The sequence below is a fragment of the Sylvia atricapilla genome, chromosome 1 (genome assembly GCF_009819655.1).
Source record: "Sylvia atricapilla isolate bSylAtr1 chromosome 1, bSylAtr1.pri, whole genome shotgun sequence".
Taxonomy (NCBI): Eukaryota; Metazoa; Chordata; class Aves; order Passeriformes; family Sylviidae; genus Sylvia; species Sylvia atricapilla.
Genome location: NC_089140.1, coordinates 25,375,454 through 25,393,409, shown reverse-complemented (window position 1 = coordinate 25,393,409; position 17,956 = coordinate 25,375,454). Strand labels below are relative to the sequence as shown.

At 36.8% G+C, this 17,956-nt stretch overlaps 1 protein-coding gene across 1 annotated transcript in view; it reads right to left on the bottom strand.

The window, feature by feature from the left end:
* Window positions 1–668: 668 nt before the first annotated feature.
* Window positions 669–17,956, bottom strand: part of SDHAF3 (succinate dehydrogenase complex assembly factor 3) — a 28,276-nt gene continuing 10,988 nt past the window's right edge. Inside the window, exon 2 of the mRNA XM_066317779.1 lies at window positions 669–1,047. Coding sequence (XP_066173876.1) covers window positions 880–1,047 — 168 coding nt within the window. The 3' untranslated portion in view covers window positions 669–879. The remainder of the gene's footprint in view (window positions 1,048–17,956) is intronic.

Below are 17,956 nucleotides of genomic sequence, written 5' to 3'. Positions count from 1 at the left end.
CAATAGTATGTGTTACAACAAGCATACATTGTCTTACTGAAGACTTAACTTACTAGAAATAAATTACTAATGTTCATCATACAGTATTATCAACTGGATAATTTCTTTGATCAAGTAATTTACAAATTCTGGTCTGTACAAAATATTGCATAATATGGGATCCCAAATTTTAAAAGAACCTTCGAATTCAAACTACAGCACAACCTACTCACAAAAGGTTTTTAAAAAATTTAGATACTAAAAATAATCTGAATTTAGCTTTGAAAAAAATGCAGATTTTTCTGCATAAGAGTGATTCAAGGTTAATTTAATAATGAGCTAAATCTTTTATTTTAAAGTTCAAAAAAAAGGCCAAGAAAAAAACCAACTTCCAGTTTCACCATCAGTATGCTTTTCCAATACTGCTCATTTCTTTCCATGAAAACAAACCCACCCAAGCACCATTCCTCTGTCTCACCAGAAAATAAATTTCTCCATTAAGAAAGAGGATAATAGACAAAGAGAATGACGTTTTGCCCTATAGGTGCCAAGATTACAAAACAAAAAACCCCCAAACTAACAAATCCACATTTTAAAAATGTCAAATTACTTTACCCAAATTCTTTCAGTCTTTGACATCCATTAGGAGGAAAAAAAAAAAGGAGAAAAAAATGCAATTAACATAAAAGTGTTGTGATTATTTCATTCTTCCATTTATTCTTGCACAGAAAGCCAAACACATCCATTTCAGACAAGTCATAGCATCAGCAGCGTCCATTATCTCACAGAAACCACATTCAAGTACAACTGGAAAAAGCAGTTTCAAAATACTTCCATGTGCATTAAAATATATTATTTAATCTTTTAGGTTTTGTATTCCGAGTCTTTAGAAATGGTGATTTATTTTTTAGGTTTGGTAGCCTCATCCATCAGTTCCTTCAGCTGCCCAATCTGTTCATCACGGAAGTCATTAAGTCTTTCTTCTGTGAGCTGAATTCCATATACAGCCTTTTCTCTCACTTTTTGTTTCTCCTCATTAATTTGTTGCTGGATCAGTGCTGCATAGCTCTAATGAGAAAGAAATATAAAAGTCACAAAACTGATAAAAGCAAGATTCAGGTCAACTTTTTTAAACAGCATTTTATTGTAGTAACATACTGTTACACAAGCTCCTACAGTAGTTTATTAATTGACAACAAGTTACTAAAAATATTACACTTTTTATAAGAAAGAAAAGTTATTAAAGCATTTCTAGTATCTACAGTCAATTTTATGCAGCTAGTTTCAAATGCATATATGTAGAGATTAATGCCCTATCATATGCTACTACTGAAAACAAACAAAAATTTTATTATAGATCTAATATATGTATTAAATAATCTTTCCTATATAGCAGGATATCAATAGGATACACTTTGTAAACTGATACATCCAGAAAAGCATTATTCCCAATTTTCAGCTAAAAGAAACCTCGGTACTGCATACTGAATTGTTAATCCAATTACCAGCAAAGTAACTAAAGCCACTACTTCAGCTGTATGTCTAATAATTCCAGAGAAGTGGGTGAGGAAAAAGATATTCATGAGCCCGTGATGAATTTCAAAATGACACCATTTACTAACACAAATACATTACATTGTTAATGGACCATGTCAAGCCTCACTGAAGTCAGCAGGATCTTACCAGCCCTGTTACAAAGCTTAATTCATGGCTATTTAAAGAAAACAGATAGCTAAAACAAACAAAAGTTATTTTTATTCATATAGACTCTGAATCAAACTGATTCTTCAAGGTTTTTCCCAACATCACCTCTCCTGCTTTTAAATTAAACAGGGATTCAGAAACAGTGACACCATGGTTAATTCCCATGGTAAACCTATACCTCAGTGGTATTAGCTCATGGTAGAACTGGTGCAGGGTTTAAAATAAACTAAACAGGTTTTTTTCTCAATGACTGAACAATCACATGGTAATGACATGATAAAAAACTGAAATGGGTTAATTCTTCAACTTCACAATTTACAGAATTTCTTATCAAGGCAGATGGAGAAATGTGATCTCTGAAGCTACCCAGCAGTAACACACTGATGGTTATACATCAACCATTCCACCTCATTCTATTTTATTCTATCTTTGCATTTCTGCATGGAAGAATCCAGTCAGTACTGACTCTGAACTAAGGGAAAACAAACAAACAAAAAAATCAACCAACCAACCAAAACTAACAAACCCACATAAAACCCCTGAAAACCAAAACAACCAAAACCCCCACACAAACACAAACCCTACACCACTTTCATTACACCAAAATGAACACTGACAGCATATAACCGAGAAATAATACTGAAAGCAAGCAACGCAAAACTCTTCACATCTTATCAAGAGATCTGACTGAACATACAAATCCTAAGAACCCCTCCATGCAGTGTTACCAGTGCAGGTTCTACAGTGGGAGAAGTCCTCCCCACTGCTAACACCAACCACCTGGGAGCAGCCTGCAGCTATTGAACCTAGAAATAACTCTAGTCCATTTAATAAACAGTTACAACTTTACAAACTGTTGACTGTTTTCCAAAAATATCACATTAATTACCGGCAAATAGTCTGCAATAGTTTTTTAAAATCTAACAGCACAGTACCTCATCTCACAGTACATCGGCATTATAGAATCCAGATCTCAGAATGGTGGTTCTCAACAAAGCTGCAATGCCCACTCTCAGAGGTGCTCTGCACCCAGACACACGGTCATGGACTATACATCCCCTGGTTCCTCACACCAGGTGCTCTGCTTCACAACCCTTTACCAAAAGTCAATGATGCATTAAAGAAAATATGGTTCAGCCTACATTTGCAGATGTGCTGAAAATAAGATGAACTATGTGGCATATCTCATTTTTTCTGCCTGCATTACCAGATGAGGAACAAACAAAGCCTGGGATATTTAACTGTTCAATACATTACTGTTCCCTCAGAAATTAATACTATTATTATGTAATAGTGATTTGTAGAAAGATACTACATGATTTGATGGTACATAGTAATTTAAGATTCAGCTTCTATATAGAAAATGTACCATTTTCCTAACAGCACATGAACCTAATGTGCTGAACTCCATAGTTTTGAAACAGGTTTAAAAGCATAATGAAAAAATAAAAGGGAGAGAAGCCAACATATGTTCTTTCAAAAATATAACTTTCATCATAAAATACAATGATCATAGCCCCTCTCAGGTAATAAGGAGCAGTATGTTCATGTATGACCTAGTTTTCTTCATTAGAACTTAATAAATACAGAACTTAACTATTTTCCACTGTCATCTTCCTTACTAGCAGAACTGAAATAAACTCCTGCTTAGCTTCCTCAAACAAGGAAAATTACTTCACTTCTGCCTTTCATACTATGTTATATTTAACTGCATCTTCCAAATATAACAGAACTCCCTTGTCGTCAATCGTGACACAAATCCTTAGCAGATTTTTCAAGGGCATCTTATTTCAATTACACTGTGCTCACAAAAAACAGAGATAGGAAACACAAAATGGAACACAAGTAATCCTGCACCCTCACGGAGCCAGGCTCAACATATAAGGATGGCAGAGGGGCACAGGAGGGACACTCCTTCTTGGCCGTTTTTTAGGTTGGTTGGTTGTTCCTTTGAAGTAGCTCTTACTGCAATGATCCTCTGCCTGCACCAACTGTAAACTTTCTGGGCTTTTACATTAAAAAAACAAGCAAAACTGAAACCACCAGCAGAATGGCAAGAGCTTTTCCCCCCACCAGAAGCACAGAAGATCAGAATCAAGTTCAAGTTATGACCACCTCTCCTGACCATTTACCATCAAAAGATGGCTGATTTATTCCGTATTAAATCCCAGCCTCCTGTCCATCCATATCCAGACACCCTCCTTACCTTAAAGGAGGCCCAGGGTAGCAGTCCAAGGTGCAGACTGGTCATGTCACTGCACTGCCATCAGTGTGTGCAACCACAGAGACACCCCAAACCCCTCCATACTTCCACTGCGGAGGCAGATCCCTCACCTGAAAGGTCGGATGCACTCCTCACAGCTGATGGCTCTGCCTCAGGTCACTGGCACCTACAGCATGCATGCTGAACCCAAGCCTCAGGCTCTCTTAAAATCCTATATAACTAAATGCTTGATCCTCTAAAATGATTTGTACAAAAATACAGAAGGTGAGTGTTTGCTATAATCAATAACCTTAGGGGTTTTTTTGTTTAAATTCACTAAGTGAAGCAAATACAAAATTCTCCTCTGCTCTCTGACTCATAGGAATTCACAGAATGCACAAATTCTTTAAAAGGGCAAGGGGATGGGTGACATTTGAGGTTTAAAATACCACAAATTACAGAAAGAGCATCAGCCTTCTTGTTTTCCAAGTTGAGAAAAGATTAAAGAGAAAAATAAAAAAGCAAAAATCACACAGACAAAAGCCCCACTCTCCGACTGCCAGATATATAGACTCCTATCAGGCTTAGTTCACACTGACACATGTTTATGTCATATGCTAATACAAAGTGCTGATAGATATTTATGATTTAATCACAAAATTAAACGGGTTAAGAGCCCATTTGCTCATTTTCACTGGAAAGAAGAGCAATCATAATTTTTATTTTCTCTGGCATCCTCTTAAACATGTACAATGCTGCACTTTAGACAATTGCTCCAAAAATCTCAGTAAGATATGTCTGTTCACAGTAACTACCTGTACAATTCACTTTCTAGTCAGATTTTCTCTTTAAAAAAGGTCTAGAATTTTTATCTCCTTAAAACAGTTGAAGTATAAAGCTGAATTATTCATCCACTCCAAAAAGACTACCTCCACCTGCAACCAAATTAATGACAGCACTGATAAAAAACATTACTGTGGCCAGATCAGAAAATGCTGCTCTGAGATGTGTTGAACAGGGCACAGTCTGGCACTGGAAAAATGCCATCAGTTTAAATTTTTTTTTTCAGGGTGACATAAAAAAAATCAGCATGGTCTGACAGGCCACTGTCATTGCTCTCTGGAAGTTAAGTTCAAATTGCAGCATTTCAAGTGTTTCTGCTGCTACTCAGAGCAAAATCAAACACATGCTGCTAAGGGGGACAGCATGAAGAAACAGCTGTGAATGAACAGCACAGCAAGAGCACATAGTTCTTATTACTGAGCAGAGATAAGTTGAATGAATTATTTCATATTCATTCAGATAGAATTTTGCCAATTATTTACTGTATTTTTTACTGCAAAACTGTTTTGATGTTAAACTGAGAATCAGAAAAAGATACAGTATTACAGAAGTGATTTTTAAATGGGTGCTACACCCCATGAAATTCTAGAGTATCTTCATACATTTTACCTGAAGCTCTAAATATACCCAAGTAATAAACCCAAGAAAGTTCTACCACATTTAAATAATACCACATTGAGTTGTATTAAACTCAGCTTAATACATGCCTACAGCGAACATTTTCATACACTCACATACACATTAACCCATAACAATCTACATTTCACCAGATAAGACCATTAAAAACTGCCCTAAACATTTTAAAAATTGCGTAAAATACAATTACTGCCATATTAATTAACTGATGTGAATAAACACCTATGTGAAGTCCCAAATCCTCTAACAGGAGCATGTATTATCAATTTCAAAATTTAAATTTCAAATCACTTTTTGTTTTCTAAAGGTCACGCCATTAACACATAAAAAAAGAAAAATCAATACACTACAAAAAATTCTGAGCCTTCTCCCTGCTTTTGAAAATACCTATCAAATGGTATTTGAATAGGTATTCAAATAGGCATTCAAATTTGATGTTTGAATATTTGAATATTTCAATTACTTTAAAACCAAGTAATGACATATGGCAGCATTAGAAGAGTTTTTTATGTGAATAATTAAAACGGTAATTGCTGGGAAAAGGGCAACAGAATGAAGAATCAAGACTTTCATGTTCAGGTACCTAGCACAGCAGATGACCTCTAGGGAATAAAGATGTCCAGCTCCCACTGCAAGTCTTGACAGAAGGTGAAAAAGCAACTTTCTCTTGTGGTATTTCAATCACTCCAGCATCCACCATACATGTAACAACACACCAAGGATATGCAAAAAAGAAATAGCAATAAGCTACTGTAATTCATGAGAAGCTCTAAAACAAGTTGTGTAAAGTGCAGTTTGGACAAGTTTTTTTGTACTTCAGTCCATTATCAGATGTAAAGATTAGCAGAGATAATTTCAAGCCAAATCACACACTTGCAATGGGACTGCCTACAGTCAAATATCAGGTGCTTAAGTGAAGCTAGAGATGTAGCTTGTCTTTGTGCTGGGCACTAGAGAGAGAAACTTCTGTCTTAAACATGATGTGATGACTGTATACACTGTCCTCCAGAGATGTGGGTCTCATCACGGAGAAAGCTACTACATATCTCTGTGTCTCTGGCTGTAGATGACTATCTAATCAACTTCCTTGCTTATAGTAAAAGGAAGATGTTTATTAGTTATTTTGTTTTGTGCTTTTTTAATTACAAAAGGCAACAAAAATACCATTTCTCTTTGAATGACTCTACAATCTCCCCCCTGGAGTTTGTTTTATCTTTTCCTTATACTGCTGATATCAGACTTGGCAACATCCTGAAGTGAAACACATCAGAAAAAAAAAACCCAGCACTTCCTCTTTATCTATAGAACTAACTTTGAATTAGGCATAATTACATTCCTGGGGATGAAAGACCATGTCACCATTTCCACTTACAATGCACAAAGGTAAAAACAGATGTCTCCAGGACAACATCTCTGTGTCATAAAGAAAAGGGACAAGAAAATATAGAAGTTTACTAAAAGTGAATCTGAAAGGAAAAGCCATGAGAACTTTAACAATATCAGGTTTTCCCAGGATATTCAAGAGGAATGCTAGTATGTGACTATCAACCAATTTCAAGGAACTGATCACACTAACACAATGATGCCCATACTGTAACTATATAAAATTGTTACTGTAAGAGGTTTGGGGTTTTCTTTTTTTCAGTTGCTTGCTTGTTTGCAGTTTGGGAGCAAAGAATGAAAAATTGTTCAGCTAAAATGGAGCCAGGGAATATAATTATGTTATACTTAGTAATCAGCATGAAGAATTATTATTTGTTCAGGAAGGTATAAAATGGACTGCTTTTTCTGAACACAGTTAACTAATATCGTTAAACTGGAAGAAATGACATTTATTTAGAAGAATGTGAAAAAAGCTCAAGGACTAACTCAGCTTCGTTTGTAGCTTAAATAACATGTTATTTTAATGTCCTTTTTTAATGTAAGATTTATGAGATCATAATTTGAGGTGAAAGTGGGAAGTTTATGGCCTGGCCATCAAGGTAAACACATATAAATGCTATTGCATCCAAAATGGAACACAGCACCATTAGAGTACATCAGAGTGACTACTGTCATTTGTGGAAAAACAAGCTGTGATTATTTATTTCTTTCTGGGTGCAGAATACTTATGCCACTATTGTACACTGGGGCCAAAATACAGGTCACTAAAAGCTTTTTGCATTATCTGGTAACAACCACAGTCTTTAAGTCTTCAAGATTCTCTCCACTTAGGTCAATAAGCTTCATCTCAGGCCTTACATAGGAAGCCTGCTCCCATTCTAGGAAATAAGGAAGTGAAAAAAATTGGAACATACTTGAACATTTAAGCAAAAATAAAATGGCAAATTAAGTTCTGGGAAGAGAGACCAATCTGAAATGTGGGTGCAGCACAAGAAATGAGGCAGGAGGAAGAGATGGGAGATAGAATGAAAGAAATGGTCACACAATTGGGTTCCAATGCCTAAACAAGATTTTGCCTTGCTTGTCTACCCTTGGACAGGTTGTATCATTCAAAGTGTGAGTTTCACTGAACAAAACAGTTGTTTTATGAGAGACTTAAAAAAATACTCTTCTCTGATGCGCATATCTGTAATTAAAAGCCTGTTAAATTGATATTGGAGACAAAAATACCTGGAAGAGAAATATATTAAAACCTCCATTAGAAAACTTACTGAACTTAACAATTAAGAACCAAACATGGACAATTATTCAGTCTGGGCTTTCATCTGTAAAAATCAGGATGAAAATACACTGTTGCTAATACCAAACTATCAGACTGCTGACAAATAAGGACAAATAAGCTACGGACCAGAAAAATTAAATTTCAATAACATTATTTCATATTTTCATACAAAACCCCCAGCAATTTGAAAGATGGTCATTTCTTGACTCAGTTGCTATTTTACTTTTGACATTTTATGTCATGCATGGCAGCTGGCTAATAAAAAAGCAATGTTTTATTTGGAAAATATTGTGCTATAATCTCACAGAATACCCAAGGATTTATTGCATGCTGTTAATTTAAAACAAGGCAAGGGAAAAGACTGGAAGACATAGTATCAGTTTGGTTTTAGGAATTTCACTTCTAAAGCATCAGTTACACTGTAATATTTCTACTTAAACATGAAGCTAGGAAATCTTGGCAAAGTGTTTCACTGCAGATAATTCCTAGACAAATATCAACACTAAGTACAGGCATTTTACCTAAAAAAAACCACTAAAGACTGTTTTAGCAACATAAGCACACAACTATAATTAAAGCTCACAATGCAAGCATCACAGATTTCTGTATCAGTTCTTTAAATAGAGGACAAGCATCTTAAATCTGCAGTTATTTCTTTTAGAAGTATTACTTCTAGATTTTCAAGGAAGATGATTTCACATCTAGACATTCACAAAAGGAAAATAAAGCTTGTTTCCAAGACAACCACATTAGTTGTCAGATTGCTAGATACTAAGAACATGCAAAAGATTATATATCCCAGATGATAACATTTCAAAGACTTCCATGCATGTTCTTCTACTCAATTTATACCTAATGATGCATTTAAAGTGTACATATATGTCCAAAAGAGATTTGGTATTCTTATTTTTCCATTGCACGCATTTCTACATGCTCATTAGAAACAAAACCTTAAATTAATACAGCAAGGAAGAAAACCTCAAGCATAAACAAAAAATTAATCCATGAATAGGCATCTTGTATTGATTTCCATGACACCACAAATAACCCTTCTACTGAGAGCATGCTGAATTTTCTACTTTAATGGACCTGTAGAAGAAATATGCGCTTGGATGAATTAAGTCAAAAGTCACAGGCAATATTTAATAAACACACAAGAAGGTCATTAGTGTAGAAGTCAGATTCACCCCTTAGGACAAACAGACAGAAACTTCCCCAGTTTTAAATGAACATAGTCAACTTTACCTGTTCCAACACAATACATGGGACACTAATTTAGCAAAGCAAATTTGGCATCAGAAAACACTGAATCGGAGGCTGATTTCTTTGGCCAGTATTACCGTGGTCCCGCCAGTAACAGGGGACAGAGACAAGCTCTACCTCAGTACTTGTGGAGGCATTTAAAACAATTCTTCAGCAAAATACAAACATGTTGAGATGTGCTCTTCACAGAGCACTATTTAGGAGACTGGTCATCAATAAAAGAAAGTCTACAGACAGGCAGATTCATGATTTAAAAAATGAAAACAATACTGCCAATGGGAAACAGGGGAATTCTTATAAGGGTGTTACTTATCGAAGTATGACATTTAGTCTGGAATTTCTGAAGATCGTACTCTGTAAAAATAAATCAGTGTATTTGGCCACAATCCTTTGGTTGCAATTCAGTCCTTACTTTTAAATAGGTGCAACAGGACATCTCTATGAAAAGAAATGCAAATTGATGTAACTGACATTTTCCTTATGACAACAAATGACAACATAACACACTGGTCTCTATTTGTACATTCACTCTACGGAAAGAAAGCTTGTTACTGCAATTAACAACTACCTCACAGTACTTAATAAAAGGCAAAAAAGGTTAACTTATTACTCTCAGTGCTAGATTCAGTGAAAATTTTTAGAATTCTTGTTGCTGTAGCAAAATATGTTAAATGGCATTCAAGTTTCAGACCAGACAAATGCTTTGTAAACACATACAAACACTACCTCTCTCAAATGAAATGAGTAACAGATATTGTTTAAAAAGTCTTCCATATCCTCCAAGCAATAGAATAAATCATGGCATTTTCTTCCTCTTCAGTTTTATTGCTCTCAAAATTACAACATAAAGTTCCTCAACACACATAGCCAGAGAGTCCTCTAGTATAACTGCAGACAAAGATGGTCAGAGAAACAAAAAGTTCCCATTCTAAACCTGGGCATATTCTTTCAGCATTTTCTTAAGGTAAAAAACTCTAAAGCCTACAAATCTCTGTATCTTACCAAGCGTTTTTAACTTGCAGATTTTTATGTAATTTCTGAATTACTTCAGAAGGAGCCACAGAGGTTAACTGAAGAAAACAAATGTGTCATCAGTACGGTCAAGAGCTGCTGAAAGGGAGCATGAATCTTTCTGGACTACATGAGAACCCTCAATCTGAGAAACCAAAAGACTTCTGTAATCATCTGCAAATCACTATCCGTTTATCCAACAGCTCTGACATTTAAAAGGATTTTTATAGTGTCTGCCACAATACAGCAAGTGACAGCCATGCTGTCACAGAAGACTGGAGGGATTAAGCAAAAAATGAAAAAGGAAAATGCAGTCATCTGCTAAACAAGCTTCAAAATTCAATAATGTACTGTAGAGACAGTAAATCTGAAAGTACTTCTAAAAAATCCATCAAATATTCTCTACTGTTCTTGGGGAGATCAAATGCATATCAAACTCAAGCCTCAACACGTTCTTCTGTAATCTATATACAACAAATACTTTAAAAGCAACTCACCTATATCTTGCTCTATTTTTTTCTTTCTTTTTCCTGGTATTGCCAGAGGTTTTCCAACTATTAAAGGGGGCTTGCTTTCAATTAGCAAATGACAGGGAAAACAGGATAGGGGAAAAATAAAGGGATGGAAATCAAGTATGCCAAATATCTTAGAGCTGTTTTAAGTGAACGCTCAGTTAACCACAAAAATCCACACTGCCTACATATTCCTAAAACTTCTCACCCACCTGGAACCTTTCCTTTTTCTCTGTGCAAAAACAGGGCATCTGGTCCCAAACAAACAGGTATGTGCTGAACTGGAATATAAGTTAATTTACCTCAAGACTTCAAAAAGCATGTGAAAATACCAGAGCCAGGAAAATATCAGGGCAACCTTTCAGAAATGGGGATGCACCACATTAGGACTGGTCAGGTGAGTTCAGCTCTGTGTTCTGGCACCCTCACAGGTGCTCCCACAGCCAAGAGCCACAGTCTTCACTTAGAGGTAAAGAAAGCATTAACACTGGAGCAGAAGCAGCCTGCTGTGGCAAAGGCAGCACAAATGGGAAGTGTCACATACTAGTTCTACCTGTGTGTCCAAAACTTCCATGCTAAACTACCTCTGCTCTAAGTGGTACCATTTAATCACTTTGGTATGGTGCACTCACATCTGCTCGGCTGCTCTCTGCACACTAATACTCTTATCATTAGCAGCAATGTCAAACCATTGCACTATTTGCTACTACTGAATTAAGAACCAAGTTCTTTTTCTACTGTATATCATCAGGAAGAGTTTTAAGCTGACAATATAATAAGTTTAGAAAAATCTTTGCCTGCCATCCACTAATGATGCAATAGATGTAGTCCCTGCCAGTCAGAGAATACTAAAGATACTCAAAAGGTCTTATTCCTGTTTCAGGACTTTTAACACTAAGGACTTATCTCAGCTTATATTTGCATGTCTTTAAAATTAATCTGGACTTATTTAAAACAATAAAATGCTAATTGAGCAATAAAAACTTGCATAATTTTTGAGTCATTTACACATCTTAATGGATTTTGCTTGCTAGCCAATAAAAATATGGAAAAGAAAGTCTTGTGTACATCAAGCAGAGCAGAATCCCATGGATCACAATGAATGGTAATTCATGGGGTCTTCATGAGCAGGGGTTTATTTCAGTCTTAAAGGTGGGGATGAATATTAGCACGATTTGCTGTCCTGCAGAATGTTTCGTGTGACTTTGAAAAAAAGTAATTTGTGAAGGCACCAGTCGAGAGGGAGCCCAGGCCAGTCCCACTGCATCTGTTCAGTGATGTAGGGAAAAGCCCTCCCCGTCACTTCTGTCATGGCACGCAGCAGGTGAGCACAGCACACATTTGTTGCGGGTCACAGCTCTGAGCACTGGCCGTGCACAGGAAGGCATCAGATTGCAAGGGCTCCTCTGCCATCCCAGCACAGGCATCATTTCTGTCAGAGAAGACATGGCTAAACCGAATACACACTTCTTCCAAAATCCACTTGTTGGCTGCTTGTGAAATGTCCCAGTGGGCTAGACACTGAAAGTTCCTCTGACCCACAGGCACGTCCATTACAGTAAAGTCAGCCTGAAGTGCACCTGCTGCTACAGTGAAGGACTGGCCTTGACAAGTGACTGCTGCCCTAGAAAACTGAACAAAATGAAACATCTCTGTGTCAAAGCATAACATTTTAATGTGAATTTTTAATGTCTCAATAGTCGAAAACACTGAAACAAGACTACACAGCATTGGGGAAAAGTGGTGGAATTGTTTGTGTTCTACTTTATTTATGAGAAAAATAAAGCAGATTTTCTTCATCTTCACTGAACTCTTTGCTATATCCACTACAGCAGTGAATTTATAAACAACAGTTTTGCAAAACATCTTGCTTTACAGAACTCAGCTTAGTAATGATTTATCTCATCAGGTAGATAGAGAATTTCCCCAGGAAAGTTCTGCTACAAAAGCTGTCAAAATTATCATACCTATTTGAAATGTTTTTCAGAATCTATCTTTCCTCAACAATGCTCCTACAAGCTACCTAATCACAAACGAAAATAAAAAAGTTCCATTACTCAGGAAAAAAAGGAAATCTTTGGCAGGTAACTTGGTAAATACTCAGTGATGGGTGCATCACTGTACCAAAAGCTTTAATCAACAAATGGGATATGCTGAACAGTACAAGGGATCATGAGAATTTCCTCTCACACAACAGAATTGAACACCTGAAGATGAAGACAAAAAAGACTAAGCCAAATAAAACAAATTCAAAGCGCTCATCCACAGTGCAATTAAATCCACTGCACACTGCTGCATGCTTTCTCCTGGACCACTAAAAAAATACAAACTGTTAGATATCAATCTAATGCCATGAGGGACTGGAACAAAGTCTTTTAGATACCATGGCATTGATTTTCAAAAGAAAAATATGCACAAACTCATACACTTCGTTATTTTTTATATTTATTACAATGCTTTAAAAGTACGTGTGCAAATAAATATGCAAACAATCCATCAAACACGATACAATAAGAAATAATAATGATGTAGACATCATTCACATCAGTCTAACACAGGTTTCCAAGCTCTTGCTAATTACCATTAAAGCTGTTCCATCACAGTTACATTCCACACTGTCTAGCACATTAATCCTCATTTCAACAACATACGGAATATATATGGCTGACTTGTGTCTGTATAAAAACAGACAAACTAAACTAAAGCATACTAAACATACTGTTGAAGCACAAACACACTGCTAACATCACACCCACATAGTTACATTTCTTTATAAAGTTAACTAATTATTAGGCAAAACTCAACAGAGTATGATTTAAAATTTTCAGGTTATATGACTCTTGGCATGAAACCCAGTGACCAAAGGACACCAACGTGTGTCAGTGATCATACCCTCAGATTGCTGACTCAGCACTTGTACTTCAGTACCATTCAGCAGTGACTATGACTTAGGTTACAACTGACTTTTAGAACTGTACTTAGTTTTGTTTGAACATAAGAGACTTTGGGAACCTTCTCAGCTAGCATTTGAAAATTATAGTTTAAGTCAAATCCTTTCTACACATCCTCTACCAGCAAAACCCAAAAGGGTTTGTGTAAAGGACTGGACACAGTCCACACCAACCTGATCTAAAATGGCCCCTCTAGTCAAGGTCTTCCAGGCTACCTCTGCTTTATTACTCCATTCATTAAAAACCCAAAATTAGCCCAAGTTATATTTTAATGATTACCCCCAAGTTAAAAATATTTTAAATACAAATCTCAAGTTATTGTTAAGATCTGACATTAGGTTTTGAGGACTATCAGATTTCAGGTTTTTTTCAAATGTTTCAGTACTTAAGATATCATACTATATCAAACAGTTCTATTCTTCCCCCAAGGCAATTGTTTCAAAATGACTAAATCAACTACAAAGTTCACTAAGACAGACAAGTTCACATACTTAAAAGATCAGTATAGAATACTGACATTATTCAATAATCAGCTGATTTATTCAAACTCTTTTAGTATACAAGCTTTTACTAACACATAGACAAGCTACTTTCCATCCTATTCTTTCATAACAGAAAAACTTTATTACCAGCTTTTTTTCAGAAAAGAAACAGTCTGTATTTATAATTTTTCCTTGCTATGCCAAAGTAATTGAAGCTCTACTTGTACAATATGCAAGTGAAAAGAAGAACAAAACCTCCTTTCCACTGGCAACACAATACACACTATGCAATAGCACTCAAAAAACCTTGATCAAAATTACACAGTACCTCTTAACAGTTCACCAAATTAGGCTCAGTGACAACAAAGCATAATTAGAAATGCTTTAATACACAAATTGGCATTACTCAAAGGTTAATATTCTGCCTGCTTGCCCTTGAGGTAGTGTGTAAGATGACAGTAGCTCTAGTTTTTCCAGGGAACTCAGGAATTTCTCTATACCAAACATTACCCAAACAAGTTAACAGGCTTCTTCATTCAGCTTTTCCTTTACCCATACAACACACCCTCTCAGAGGCACAACACAAAACAATCTTCCCAAACTCATTCTCATCTCTGCGGCCCATGAGAGTGTAAAACTGGTCCACAACATTTCAGAAGCAGGCCAGTAAAAGGGAATGATGAAAAATGTGTGCTTACTTGTCTTATCAACACAAAGCACAATTATGAACAGCAGCTGGACCATGTTCTTCAGAGGCCTCTGAAATTGCAGTGACGCTTTCTTCGAATTGAATAAGAAAATTATTATTTTTTTTAATGTTAGTAGTGAAATAATATTTTACAGATCTAGGATGCAGAATAACGAGACACATGTCTGGCAAACACTTCTGGTTAGAAAGACAGCAAAAGTGGGTTTTTCTCACTTTCTTTTCCTTCCAGGAATATACTTTCCTCCTGCCCAGAGCTGAACATTCACAAATGCTACTGTGCAGATACAGTGCCCAGCTATGACATGCAATTTTATTATGGCCTAGACAGTCTCCTCTTGTTTCACCAAACCAGCAGCAGAATAGCACTAGAGAGCTCAGAGCTTGTTTCTTAGACAGCTCAATCTCCACATGGATTTCAGATATGACAGCTCTGGATTTGGAGAAAGGTAGATAAGCCCAACAGTTGTTGAGAATCTGCTAATGTGTGACAGAGAGAATTCAGAACAAAAGCAGCACTCGCACTTGACAGCAGAGGAGTCAGAGCTCTGTCTGCAGTAACAACTTACAGCAGCACCAGGGAATGCTTTGAGAAGGTACCAGAACTCAACCACCCTCCCTGGGAGCTTGGTGCCACAGTCCCTGGCACAGGATTTGATCAAAGATACCCATCTTTATGCACAACTCCCAGGTTCAGCCAGCGAGCTGGCACAGATCAGCAACTGCCCCCAGCAGGCAGTTTGGATGTGGCCACCCTGCTTTGGAGCATAAGAGTTTAATAGCAAGGAAATGGGCTGCTCCCCTGCCAGCTGCAAAGCAGCCCAAGCACATCAGTTCAGCAGTACAGACCCACCTTTAGCTCAATAATGCTGTGGCCAAACAGCCCCCAACACACTCTGCAAAAGGCGTATTCCTGTTCCCAAGACAAAAGCTTACTTCATACACTGCTTGGTTTTGTCTTAGTATCTCCTCTGCGGTTGTAGTTTTTGTATTGGGATAACTTTTTCCAAAACCCCATCACTGTGAAGGCTCTGAAGGCTCTACATGGCAGAGTGCAACATCTGGAATGTCGTCAAGCAGAATTAATACAAAGGTTTGTTTGTATGCAAACAGGAAATGTTTAAGTTCTCAGCTGCAAAATTCCAACTCTTCTCTGACCCAAACACTCTGATACATGAATGGCTTTACCTTCACACTTCAGTAAAAGAGCTGAAAGGAACTTCACCCACAGCTACTGTCCACTGAGGAGACTGTCCAGCACACTTGCAATTTCAGAAGAACCCTGATTTCAACATGCTTTGCTTCAAGTTAAAGCCATTAAACACTCAATGAATTCGATGGTGCCAAACCCGAAATACACCATATGCATGTATACTGCACAGCTATGGATACATGAGTACAGTAAAAAAAAAAAAAATTATCCCAGAAGGTCGGAAATAGTTAACACCCAGAAAATTAAGTCTGTGAAACATTTAAATTTGTTTACACTAGATAACTGATGCTAATCAATGCTCCAGAAAACATCCTTAGGAGAAGCAGGTTTGTTGTAATGTCAGCAACACTTTTTCCTGAAAGTGATGGAAATGAAACAATATGTGGAATATATAATTTCCAAGGGAGAGCTGATGAAACCCAAACTATAGAACAGAAGCTAGAAGTTAAAGGAGAACTTTCCTAGGAAAGATGTGGGCACTTTATAAAACTGGCACTGATGGCTTTTTCACAGTTAATTCTCCAGGGCTCAAATGGTATTCCCAGATCTTCACAGGTTTCCCACTAGACACAAGAAAGTAGTCTGCATTATTTTTAAAGTTGAGGAGGCGTAATGTGTGTGTGTATATACATATATATATACATATGTATAAATAACAGATCTTCTCCCACCAGGAATATAAACCTAAACTGTTTAGAATGAAACAACACACACAGGTGGTTCTGTGAGAAAAATCAAAAACTTGTTAGCTGTATCAGGAATATTTCCATTACTGGCAGACAGATGGAAGGGGTCGAGGCTGGAAAGGTGACAGTCATCATCTCAATCCACGATCTGGTGGTACAACTGTATTTACCAATTATCAAAATAGTCTTCTATCCTATAGTCTATTATCAAAATAGTCTTCTGCAGATGCCTACAGAGGCCAAGACAGGCCTTGCCTATATCCAAAACACTAGCTATTAAAAAGATGGCTGTTGAAATTTAGACATAGAAGTATGTCATTATTCATGTCCCACGACATATAACCACAGAAATAATTTAGAAATGACAAACAGAATATTCTCACCAGGATTTCCTTGTCTATTTTCACTGCACAGCTTCTTAGTTCCTTACACTTAAAACAGGGCCATCTGTTTTTCCATATGCTTAAAGGACTTGGCCTATTGCAAGCTATTGAGACTTCAACTTCCAAGTCTTATTACATCTTTTCAACAATTCCAGCACAGACACCTTTACACCTTCCGTAATGAAGTTCCCTCAGTCCTGAAGGATTTCTGGGTCATCCTCTATTCAACTAAAACACTTTGAAGAACAAAGGCATCTTACCCCACATATTACCATTTTTGCAGCCCTGGGGTTTAATGCATCCACAGGAAACAAACCTTTAAACAGCCCCATTGTAAAATATAAATATTTAATTGTTTATACCATAGGTTCCTCTTACTGAGGAAAACTAAGACAACCCTCGGCAAACTGCCACCAGCGTTTCCAAAGACAAGAGTCTACCACAACTATTTTCTTCTGTTTGGTTAAGTCTGGGAAACTAGTCTGCTGCTGAGGAGTGGCATCTGCTGGCAGACAAGCACTCCACAAAAATCAGATTCACCAGTAAAACAGATAATAAAAAAAAAAAAATTAAAAGACAAATCAGAGTCCACATTACTCACAAAGCAACCCTCACTTCCTTCTTGATTGATAGGATGATGATGTTTTTCTCAACAGTGTAATCCTTTCAGTTACACTGATGATACTGAATTATCCATGAACCAGAACAACATTGCAAGT